This window comes from Lampris incognitus, chromosome 6 (assembly GCF_029633865.1).
Source record: "Lampris incognitus isolate fLamInc1 chromosome 6, fLamInc1.hap2, whole genome shotgun sequence".
Taxonomy (NCBI): Eukaryota; Metazoa; Chordata; class Actinopteri; order Lampriformes; family Lampridae; genus Lampris; species Lampris incognitus.
In genome coordinates, this window is record NC_079216.1 from 21,851,822 (window position 1) to 21,864,380 (window position 12,559).

Genomic DNA, 12,559 nt, shown 5'->3' on the forward strand with positions numbered 1-12,559 from the left:
AATGGTGAGGGGTGACATAGTGGTAAAGGATGACATAGTGGTGAAGGATGATGTAATGGTGAAGGATGACGTAGTGGTGAAGGATGACATAGTGGTGAAGGATGACGTAGTGGTGAAGGGTGACGTAGTGGTGAAGGATGACGTAATGGTGTAGGATGACGTAGTGGTGAAGGATGACGTAGTGGTGAAGGATGATGTAATGGTGAGGGGTGACATAGTGGTGAAGGATGACATAGTGGTGAAGGATGATGTAATGGTGAAGGATGACGTAGTGGTGAAGGATGACGTAATGGTGAAGGATGACGTAGTGGTGAAGAATGATGTAGTGGTGAAGAATGATGTAGTGGTGAAGGACGTAGTGGTGAAGGATGATGTAGTGGTGAAAGATTATGTAATGTGAAGGATGATGTAGTGGTGAAGGATGATGTATTGGTGAAGGATGATATAATGGTGAAGGATGATGTAATGTGAAGGATGACGTAGTGGTGAAGGATGATGTAGTGGTGAAGGATGACGTAATGGTGAAGGATGACGTAGTGGTGAAGGATGATGTAATGGTGAAGGATGACGTAGTGGTGAAGGATGACGTAATGGTGAAGGATGACGTAGTGGTGAAGAATGATGTAGTGGTGAAGAATGATGTAGTGGTGAAGGACGTAGTGGTGAAGGATGATGTAGTGGTGAAAGATTATGTAATTTGAAGGATGATGTAGTGGTGAAGGATGATGTATTGGTGAAGGATGATATAATGGTGAAGGATGATGTAATGTGAAGGATGACGTAGTGGTGAAGGATGATGTAGTGGTGAAGGATGACGTAATGGTGAAGGATGACGTAGTGGTGAAGGATGACGTAGTGGTGAAGGATGACGTAGTGGTGAAGAATGATGTAGTGGTGAAAGATTATGTAATGTGAAGGATGACGTAGTGGTGAAGGATGACGTGGTGGTGAAGAATGATGTAGTGGTGAAGGACGTAGTGGTGAAGGATGATGTAGTGGTGAAAGATTATGTAATGTGAAGGATGATATAATGGTGAAGGATGATGTAATGTGAAGGATGACGTAGTGGTGAAGAATGATGTAGTGGTGAAAGATTATGTAATGTGAAGGATGACGTAGTGGTGAAGGATGACGTGGTGGTGAAGAATGATGTAGTGGTGAAGGACGTAGTGGTGAAGGATGATGTAGTGGTGAAAGATTATGTAATGTGAAGGATGATGTAGTGGTGAAGGATGATGTATTGGTGAAGGATGATGTAATGGTGAAGGATGATGTAATGTGAAGGATGACGTAGTGGTCAAGGATGATGTAGTGGTGAAGGATGAGTTAGTGAAGGATGATGTAATGGTGAAGGACAACGTAGTGGTGAAGGATGACGTAGTGGTGAAGGATGACGTAATGGTGAAGGATGACGTAGTGGTGAAGGATGATGTAATGGTGAGGGGTGACATAGTGGTGAAGGATGACGTAGTGGTGAAGGATGATGTAATGGTGAAGGTAGAAGTAGTGGTGAAGGATGACAGTGGTGAAGGATGACATAGTGGTGAAGGGTGATATAGTGGTGAAGGATGATGTAATGGTGAAGGATGACGTAGTGGTGAAGGATGATGTAATGGTGAAGGACGTAGTGGTGAAGGATGATGTAGTGGTGAAAGATTATGTAATGTGAAGGATGACGTAGTGGTGAAGGATGTCGTAGTGGTGAAGAATGATGTAGTGGTGAAGGATGACATAGTGGTGAAGGATGACATAGTGGTGAAGGACGATGTAGTGGTGAAGGATGATGTAATGTTGAAGAATGACGTAGTGGTGAAGAATGAAGTAGTGGTGAAGAATGACGTAGTGGTGAAGGATGACATAGTGGTGAAGAATGACGTAGTGGTTAAGGATGATGTAGTGGTGAAGGATGATATAGTGGTGAAGAATGATGTAGAGTTGAAGGATGATGTAGTGGTGAAGGATGATGTGGCTATGTTCAAACACTTTTTGAATGTCGTGGCGAGGTTGTTAATGAATCCACAATATTTTCTGATTTAATGCTTATAGCAACGTGTGAATCGCTGTTTCCAGAATGTACACATCAGCATCAGTGTATGGCTTTTGAACGGCCCATATTCTGAGACTGAAAGTCAAGTCAGTTCTCAGTAAAGTGTTGTTCAAGTTTTGTTTTTGGTTTTTTGCCCCCCCCCCCTTTTTCTCCCCAATTGCATTTGGTCAATTAACCCACTCTCCGAGCCATCCCGGTCGCTGCTCCACCCCCTCTGCCATTCCAGGAAGGGCTGCAGACTACCACATGCCTCCTCCGATACATGTGGAGTCGCCAGCCGCTTCTTTTCACCTGACAGTGAGGAGTTTCGCCAGGAGGACGTAGCATATAGGAGGATCACACTATTCCCTCCAGTTCCCCCTTCCTCCTGAACAGGCACCCCGACCAACCAGAGGAGGCGCTAGTGCAGCGACCAGGACACATACCCACATCAAGCTTCCCACCTGCAGACACAGCCAATTGTGTCTGTAGGGACACCCGACCAAGCTGGAGGTAGCACAGGGATTTGAACCGGTTATCCCCGTGTTGGTAGGCAACGGAATAGACCGCTATGCTACCCGGACGCTTGTTCTTGGTTTTTATTGGGATGATGCATACTAGCCTTAAACTATGGGAGAAAACGGAAACATTATGCTATTTCAGATGATGTGTGTGTGTGTGTGTGTGTGTGTGTGTGTGTGTGTGTGTGTGTGTGTGTGTGTGTGTTTGCTGACTTGTGAAAGAAGTGACTGCACTACAGACAGCCCTGCAGAGTCAATAAGCTTCATGTCAACACCTACTGCTGTCTCTTATCTACCTAGTAGCTGCCCTTCATAGTTTTCTTGACGTCTTTCTGTTGTACAAAAGTTCAAAATGAAACATCAGTCTTTGACCACATCTGTATTGGCGTACATGTATTTTTTGTGTTAAGGAGAGGAAGTAAGTCTTTTGGACAGTGTTGTCTTGGTCGCCATTCTTCAGATTTCAATTAAATTCAGTTACCTCCTTAAATGTTGATATGACACAAGATGTGATTTTCTTTCCTTCTAGGTTTAACTGACAGTCAAATTTTGTACATATTAATATACGGTACTGTTAAAGGTTAATTTCCTTCTCTGGATTTGCATGTCGAGGTAATGTTTTGCCTCATCCCTTCTGTGCAGGCTTCTCTCGGAAAGAGTTTCGAGGGAAGTTGGCCATCGCCATTACAGCCAACTTTGTCAACAGGAACACAACAGCAGAAGCTAAAGTGGAGGAGATAAGCGGCGTGGCCTTCATCTTCAACCAGAAGTTCTTCCTCGAACTGAAAGAGGAAACGGGTGAGTTGAAACACAACATGGGTGTGGATTAGAGTTGAGTTTAAGAAGACGAGTTTGAATTCCATCTGATGGAGGTGGCAGGTAAAACCATATTCTGTTCATATTCTTTCAGCCTATCTTAGATCTTACCAACCGTTTTAAGGCTGCAGTCAACGTGATGTTCTGGAGTTTGTCTTTTTTTCATGGATCTGCTCTGTTAGAGTTGTACAACAGACAATGTTCTGGTTGCTTCCCCACCCTACTATTCCTGATACACTAAATGCAAGTTTGATGTTCACCACTCCTGTTTTCAGGGATTGACTTGGAGAACATTGTTTACTACAAAGACAACACCCATTACTTTGTCATGACGGCTAAGAAGCAGAGTCTTCTGGAAAAAGGCGTCATCATTAACGTAGGTTTTGTTTCTTCCATCCCTGTTGATGTTCACTGGATTCATTCTTACTGTGCCTACAATACACTCACCCACAACATTATTCAGAGTACACACACACACACACACACACACACACACACACACACACACACACACACACACACACACACACACACACACACACATGCACGCACTTCCATCATGAGTCAGATGCACTTAAATGAGACTGCACTCCTGCCGGTAATGGAATCACTGTGTTTGGCTAGAGCTGCTGGTCAGTCCTCTGCTTTATTGCTGCTAGATCTGTCAGCTGCCTTTGATACGGTTAACCACCAAATCTTCCTCTCCACACTCAGTGAGCTTGGTATCTCAGGATCTGCCCTCCGCTGGTTCATGTCCTACCTCTCGAGGAGAGCTTTTAGAGCATCTTGGAGGGGGGGAGAAGTGTCCAAACTGCATGGCTTATCCACAGGGGTACCTCAAGGGTCAGTGCTCGGTCCCCTTCTCTTCTCAATATACACCACCTCAGTTGGTGCAGTCATCCTCTCCCATGGTTTCTTATGCCATTGCTATGCTGACAGTACTCAGCTCTCCCTATCATTCCCACCAGATGACCTCACAGTCTCGGCACGGATATTGTCATGCCTCGCTGATAGCTCTACATGGATTAAAGAATGCCACCTTCAGCTTAACCTATCTAAGACTGAGCTCCTTGTCATCCCAGCCAGTCCATCCATACAACAACAGATCAATATCTAGCTCGTATCAACCAAACTCATACCCACAAAGTCTGCCCGAAACCTAGGTTTTGTGATTGATGACCAACTAACCTTTAAGGTTCACATGGCCTCGATTGCTCAGTTGTGCTGATTTGACCTGTACAAATAAGGAAAATTAGACCCTATCTGTCTGAGCATGCAGCACAACTCCTGGTACAGGCTCTTGTAATATCACGCATTGACTACTGCAACTCCTTATTGGCAGGTCTCCCTGCATGCACTTTCACACCTCTGCAAATGATCCAGAATGCGGCAGTGCATCTGGTCTTCAACCAACCCAGAACAGCACATGTCACTTCACTGTTCATATTCCTCCACTGGCTCCCAGTTGCTGCCCACATCAAATTCAAAACCTTGATGCTCGCTTACAAAACAGCAACTAAAACAGCTCCCACCTACCTGAACTTCCTCATTCAGATCTACACTCAGTTCCGCTCACTACGCTCTGCCAGTGAAAGGCGCCTGACACTTCTGCCACAACGGGGCCCTAAGTCACTAGCCAGATTCTTCTCTTCTGTAGTTCCCCGTTGGTGGAACGAGTTACCAAACCCCATCCACTGAGTCCCTCTCCATCTTTAAGAAGAAGTTAAAGACACAGCTCTTTCTCAAACACCTCCGCACCTGATGGTATTAATATTAAAAAAATATAAAATTCACTTCTATGCACCCTGTGCATTGCCTTTGTGCACTGCCTGTTGAAACCTATGTCCTATCGGACTTGAACCTAGTTTTTTGGCACTTATTTGTGTTTTTGTCTCCTGACTAGATCCTTGCTTGTGTTGTATTAACTCTGAGGTACGTTGCTTTGGATAAAAGCATCTGCTAAATGAAATTTTAAATTGTAATGTTGCCTCTCACTAGTGGTCCATGTCCTCTAAAGAGATTAGATGGGATAAATGGTGTTGTTATTATTATGCTATCAAGACACTTATTGGATCATATTAAGAAGAATGCTGTTAACCCTCACACCCAGACCTTTGCTGTCACGTATCGGGAAGGAACCCAAAAGCAGACGGGACAACCAGGTAAGGGAAGAATCCAGTCTTTATTGAAGTGACCGATCTCGGGGGTAGAGCAGGAGGTGGCTCTGTGGCAGGTAGGCAGGCAGGCAGAAGTCCATGAATGGCGACGTTCCAGCGAAGACTGGTCCATAGTGGAGGCCTTTTAAGGGTGAGGGCGATTGCCGGGGTGAAGGAGGGGTCAGCAGGTGTCAGCTGGTGTAGCAGGTGACAGCTGGCGTAGCAGGTGTCAGCTGGCATAGCAGGTGTCAGCTGGTGTAGCAGGTGTCAAGGGCGATCGCTTTGATGTCAAGGACGAGAGGCTGTGACAGTACCCCCCCTCCGAGGGGCGCCACCGGGCGACCTACCAGGCCCGTCAGGGTGCGTCCTGTGGAAGTCCCGGATGAGGTTCGCGTCCAGGACAAGGCGACGAGGGACCCAACACCTCTCCTCCGGGCCATATCCCTCCCAGTCCACGAGATACTGCAGGCCGCGACCGCGGCGATAAGAGTCCAGGAGACGACGAACGGTGTAAGCCGGATGATCGTTGATCATACGAGGAGGTGGGGGCGGGGGGGCCGGAGGAACTAGAGGGCTGGTAGAGACAGGTTTGAGGCAGGACACATGGAAGGAAGGGTGAACCCGGAGAGTGCAGGGCAGCTTCAGACGGACCACAGAGGGGTTAATGACTTTGACAATGGGAAAGGGACCACTATACCTGGGGGACAGTTTTTTAGCGTCCAATCTCAAGGGTAGATCCTTGGTAGAGAGCCATACCTGGTCACCGGGGGAGTAGTCCGGAGCAGGGGTGCGATGACGATCCGCCAAGCGCTGGTAACGGCCGGAGGCCCTGAGCAGTGCAGCACGGGCTCGCCGCCAGGTCCGACGGCACCGGCGGACATGGGCCTGGACAGACGGAACCGGAATGTCTACCTCTTGAGAAGGAAAAAGGGGGGGGGCTGATAGCCGTAAAGGCATTGAAAAGGGGACAACCCAGTAGCAAACGATGGCAAGGTGTTATGGGCATATTCTACCCAGGGAAGTTGTGAGGACCAAGAGGGATGGGTTGGCAGACACCAGACAGTGGAGGAAAGTCTCCAATGCCTGGTTGGCCCTCTCGGCCTGGCCGTTGGTCTGAGGATGGAACCCCGATGACAGGCTGACGGTGGCACCGATGGCAGAGCAGAAAGCCTTCCAGACAGCAGAAGTGAACTGGGGGCCACGGTCAGACACTATATCACGGGGAAGACTGTGGACCCGGAAAACCTCCCTGACCAGCAGATCCGCAGTCTCTCGGGCCGAAGGCAGTTTAGACAGGGGCAAAAAGTGAGCAAATTTACTGAAGCGATCAACGACAGTCAGTACAATGGTGTTACCGTCGGAGGCGGGCAGACCAGGGATGAAATCCAAGGACAGATGCGACCAGGGACGGTGTGGAACAGGCAGAGGGCACAGCAGACTGGCACTGGCCTGAGTGGAGGGCTTATTCTGGGCACAAACAGGACAGGCAGAAACAAAAGACCCAGTATCCTCTGTCATGGAAGGCCACCAGAACCGCCTGCGGAGGAAGGCTAGGGTACGGGTTACTCCAGGATGGCAGGTAAGTTTGGAAGAGTGAGCCCACTGCAACACGCTAGATCTAACAGCGTCTGGAACAAACTAGCGCCCGGGGGGACCTCTACCTGGGTCAGGCTGAGTCTGTTGCGCTGCCATGACCTCCGTTTCAATGTTCCAGGTGACAGCCACAGCCGCAACCACACAGGTAGAGGGAACGATGGTGTCAGGTTGGAGCTTGGGCTCAGACTCCTCCCCATGCACACAAGACAGAGCATCGGGCTTGGCATTCCTGGAGCCAGGTCTGTATGTCAAAGAAAAATTAAAACAACCAAAAAAGAGCGCCCACCTAGCTTGGCGCGCGGTGAGTCGCTTTGCTGACTGGATGTATTCCAGGTTCTTATGGTCAGTCCACACTATAAAAGGAAGCTCAGACCCCTCCAGAAAATGTCGCCATTCCTCCAGTGCCAATTTTACCGCCAGGAGCTCACGATTCCCCACATCATAGTTCCTTTCAGCTGGGGAGAGATGGCGAGACAGGAAGGCACAGGGGTGTGTCTTGCCATCCTCACTGGAGCGCTGAGAAAGGACCGCCCCCACCCCAATCTCAGAGGCATCCACTTCTACAACGAACTGCTTGGTTGGGTCTGGCTGGATGAGGATAGGAGCTGTGGTGAAGCGGTGCTTGAGGGCTTGGAAAGCTGCCTCTGCTACAGGGGTCCACAGGAACGGTCTGGAGGTGGAGGTAAGAGCAGCTAGTGGGGCCGCAACGTGGCTGTAGTTGCGGATGAACCGTCTGTAGAAGTTGGCAAACCCGAGGAATCTCTGAAGCTGCTTACGGCTGGTCGGGCTTGGCCACTCAAGAACCGGTCTGACCTTGGCGGGGTCCATTCTCACCTGCCCATCGGCCACGATGTAGCCCAGGAAGGTGACTGAAGGGGCATGGAATTCGCACTTCTCTGCTTTTACGAAAAGGCCGTTCTCCAGAAGCCGTTGAAGGACTTGGCGGACGTGCATGACATGCTCTGACAGGTCTCTGGAAAAAATCAGGATATCATCCACGTAAACGAAAACGAAACAATCCAACATGTCACGTAGGACGTCATTGACCAGACTCTGGAAGACAGCTGGGGCATTAGTGAGACCAAACGGCATCACCAGATATTCAAAATGCCCAAGGGGGGTGTTGAAGGCAATCTTCCATTCATCTCCATCTCGAACCCGGACCAGGTGGTAAGCATTGCGGAGGTCTAGTTTAGTGAACACTGTGGCTCCCTGGAGAGAATCAAAAGCGGAAGTCATGAGGGGCAGAGGGTACTTATTCTTGACTGTGATGTTATTGAGGCCTCTATAGTCAATACATGGCCGGAGGGTCTTGTCCTTCTTGGCCACAAAAAAGAACCCCGCACCAAGGGGTGATGATGACGGGCGAATAAGACCAGCAGCCAAAGAGTCCTTGATGTACCTCTCCATGGACTCCCGCTCAGGCTTGGAGAGGCTATATAGGTGGCTGCTGGGGAGGGGAGCGCCCAGCAGCAGGTCAATAGCGCAATCATAGGGGCGATGAGGAGGCAGGGAGAGAGCTTGCTGCTTGTTGAACACGGCTTGGAGGTCATGGTACTCTGGAGGCACCAGTGACAGGTCAGAGGTCTCAGAGCTTGACACCTGACAGGGGACAGATTGAGGCAGAGCAGACTGGAGGCATATGGCATGACAGACGGGACTCCAACTTGAAATTCTGGCCGATGACCAATCAATATGGGGACTATGCTTAACCAGCCAGGGATGACCAAGTATAATGGGAACAAAGGGAGAATTGATAACGAAAAAACTTAACTCCTCTTGATGGTTTCCCGACAACAGGAGGCGCACAGTCTCGGTCTTAGAGGTTATCCGGGCCAGGAGACGTCCATCCAGGGCATTAGCTTCAAGAGGCTGGTCCAGACTCACAGTGGCAAGACCTAGCTGCTTCACAACACTTGCATCCAAAAAGCTTTCATCGGCTCCAGAGTCAATTAAAGCCAAAAGTTTAGTGGATTGACCTTTAAAACCGATGGTAGCTTGCAAGTGGGTACGTGGACGAGGAGACAGAGGGCAGACAGTTGGGCTCACGAGGATCCTCCTCCTCCCTCGTGAGCCTGCTAGTTTGACGGAACGTTGAGGGCAGGAGGCGAGAAAGTGACCAGGCTGACCACAATACAAGCAGCTGTTCTCGGTGATGCGGCGTTGACGCTCCTCCGGGTTGAGCCAGAAGCGGCCGAGTTGCATCGGCTCCGAAGCTGGGGAAGAGTCACGCCTCGGGCTTTCTCGGAGGACGGCAACCTCAGTCGAACGAGCTTGGCCCCCAGAGTTTGGAGGTGTGGCCCGTGGTAAGTTGTTGTGACCAGGAAAGCGGCGCGTCCTCTCTCGCCTCCTCACCCGGAGACGGTTGTCCACACGAATGGCCAGGGTAACCAATTCCTCCAACCCTCCAGGCTCGGGGTAGGAAACCAATTCGTCCTTTATGGATTCGCTTAGCCTGTTGGAAAAGCCGGCCTGGAGGGACTCGTTGTTCCATCCGCTCTCCGCTGATAGTGTACGGAACTCAACTGAGTAGTCAGCGACGCTGCGGTAATCCTGGCGGAGAGAGATCAGTCTTTTTGACGCATCCTTTCCCCGCACGGGATGATCAAAAACCTGGCGTAAAGCAGTGGTGAACTCAGCGTAGGATGAGGAAGCTGAGGCCCGCATCTCCCACACTGCTGTAGCCCAATCCAGGGCGCTTCCCCGGAGAAGACCCATGATGTAAGTGACTTTGGCTCCATCCGTGGAATATGACTGGGGCTGCTGGTTAAACACAATCTCACACTGCATCAAAAAAGGGCGACAAAGTCCAAAATCTCCATCATACTTATCGGGCGGGGCAACCCATGGTTCCTTAGCCGAAGTTGATGGTGCTGGGGGTGGCGGAGCTGGAGGGGCGGATCCCGGGCTAGCGGAGGCACTAAGTTGGGTCTGGATTCCGGAGATCTTTGAGCTGAGCCCACGGAGGGCGTCAGCCATCCCCTGTAGCACCTTGCTGTGCTGGCCGAGGACCGATTCCTGGTTGGCTACAGCCTGGCTGACCGTGGCCAGGTCTGTGGTGGAATGGTCTGCTGGGTCCATAGTGGCTGGAACGTACTGTCACGTATCGGGAAGGAACCCAAAAGCAGACGGGACAACCAGGTAAGGGAAGAATCCAGTCTTTATTGAAGTGACCGATCTCAGGGGCAGAGCAGGAGGTGGCTCTCTGGCAGGTAGGCAGGCAGGCAGAAGTCCGTGAATGGCGACGTTCCAGCGAAGACTGGTCCATAGTGGAGGCCTTTTAAGGGTGAGGGCGATTGCCGGGGTGAAGGGGGGGTCAGCAGGTGTCAGCTGGCGTAGCAGGTGTCAGCTGGCGTAGCAGGTGTCAAGGGTGAGGGGCTGTGACATTTGCATGGTAATTTTCTTATGAAATGCAGTCAAACAGACTTGCAAATGGGTCCACAAACCCATGCATACATACACACAGGCCCCCTCCTCTTTCACTGATGCACACGTGTCGGAGCCATGCGTTGGGATGCCCTCAGCAGACTCATTCTCATCTCACATTTCTCTTTAGTGAAGTGATATGCCTGAACTCTGTGTGCATGTGACTGTGCATAGATTATATTATTAGAGTGCTAGGCTTCTCTGATAATAGCTCCCTGATTCCACAAAATGACTAACTCAGCTCAGTCTGTACCTTGGCTGAACTGATATTTTTCTGTCACATTGTCTGGTTTTCTATTTAATACTGGGACATGTTAATTGGTCAGTCGTTGAGCTTATCAATTAACCAATTAGGCACCTCACCATTGTTAAACCCCCTTCCATTTCTGGCTCCATTGCAGGACTTTATTGAAACGGAGCGTCTGCTAAGCAGTGACAATGTAAATCAGGAAGCGTTGCTCTCCTATGCACGTGAAGCGGCCGACTTTGGCACCAACTACCAGCTCCCGTCGCTAGACTATGCCATCAACCACTATGGCCAGCCTGACGTGGCGATGTTTGACTTCACCAGCATGTATGCCTCTGAGAACGCTGCCTTGATCAGACAGAAACATGGACATCAGCTGCTGGTTACATTGGTGGGAGACAGTTTACTAGAGGTAGGAAGTGTGAGTTGATTGTGTTTTTCAACCATAGTCTCTTTAACCCATGGTATGGCGACAGGCATGAGCACAAGTCCATGAATACTGGGATGGCATCCAGCGCTTTACCTGTGCCCCTGTCCATAAGGTTAGTGGTTGTGTCAGTAAGGGCATCTGACGTAAAATTTTGCTAAATCAGTATGCGGATTGACAAGACCATACAGGATTGGTTGAGGTCCGGGTTAACAATGGCAGCCGTTGGTGCTGTGCCCTCACAGGGTACCGATGGAAACTATAAAATCTGCTGTGGTGACCCCTGAGAAATGGGGAACAAGCCGGAAGAAGAAGAAGAGTCTCTTTAACTCATGGTTATAGGCTGCATGTTTGTGTATATTCTCTCCACAGCATTTTTGGTTTATAGTGTGTGGCGTGTACATGTGTGTGTGTGTGTGTGTGTGTGTGTGTGTGTGTGTGTGTGTGTGTGTGTGTGTGTGTGTGTGGCTTAACACTGACATATAATTTCTACTTGCAGCCTTTCTGGCCTATGGGCACAGGGTGTGCCCGCGGGTTCCTGGCAGCCTTTGACACCGCCTGGATGGTGAGGGGCTGGGCACAAGGCAAGAGCCCTCAGGAGATACTGGCTGAGAGGTTTGTTTATTTGTATTGTTTGTGTGTGGGTGTGTATGATGTTCTTGCATGCGTGCTAGTTTGTTCTTTTTAGGTTTCAATACTAGGTGAGGATAGTATGTGAAAGATGAGAGAGGGCACGATGGAAAGAAGAGAGGAGAAATGAAGGACGAGTGGAGGGGGAAAGGGTTAATTTAGGAGTCCCAGAAAGTTGAATCAGTTCATCTGGACACAAGGTTTAGTTGGAGAAATGTTTCATCACTCATCTGACTTTGTCAGTCTCAACTGACTGCAGGTATCCCACCCTTATAAACAACACAGTTGCATAATGACCGAAAACAATGATCAGTTTCATATGCAAATTGACATGACCATTAACTAGAGTTACAATGGCCATGTGTACTATTCACAGAGGATTGGGGAATAGTTGCAATCACAACATTGTAAAATGGTGACAGATGTAGTCTTAGCCCCCCCCCCCCCCCCCCCCCAGTTCAGGGATGGTCGTTCCCTCTTCACATAGATGGCCTCTTTGAGTCCCCATTCAAACCAGTGTTCCTCCCTATCAAGTATGTGTGTGAAAGGTACCGGCTTGTACCCGTGAAGACAGAATATAATCTCTTGTTTTAAACAGATAAAAGTAGAGAGACAGGAGACATTAGTGTTTGCATCAATCAGGCTGTTCTCTGTCTTAATTAAAAAAATGTGTTTAATAAATATAAACAACCATTTATAGTTATAATGGAACCA

General features: G+C 49.3%; 1 protein-coding gene across 1 annotated transcript in view; it reads left to right on the forward strand.

The window, feature by feature from the left end:
• The window catches only part of mical2b (microtubule associated monooxygenase, calponin and LIM domain containing 2b), a 141,732-nt gene that overhangs the window by 59,382 nt on the left and 69,791 nt on the right, over nucleotides 1-12,559 (forward strand). Inside the window, exons 6-9 of the mRNA XM_056282368.1 lie at nucleotides 3,190-3,345; nucleotides 3,639-3,739; nucleotides 10,943-11,200; nucleotides 11,715-11,830. Of these exons, the coding sequence (XP_056138343.1) occupies nucleotides 3,190-3,345; nucleotides 3,639-3,739; nucleotides 10,943-11,200; nucleotides 11,715-11,830 (631 nt within the window). The remainder of the gene's footprint in view (nucleotides 1-3,189; nucleotides 3,346-3,638; nucleotides 3,740-10,942; nucleotides 11,201-11,714; nucleotides 11,831-12,559) is intronic.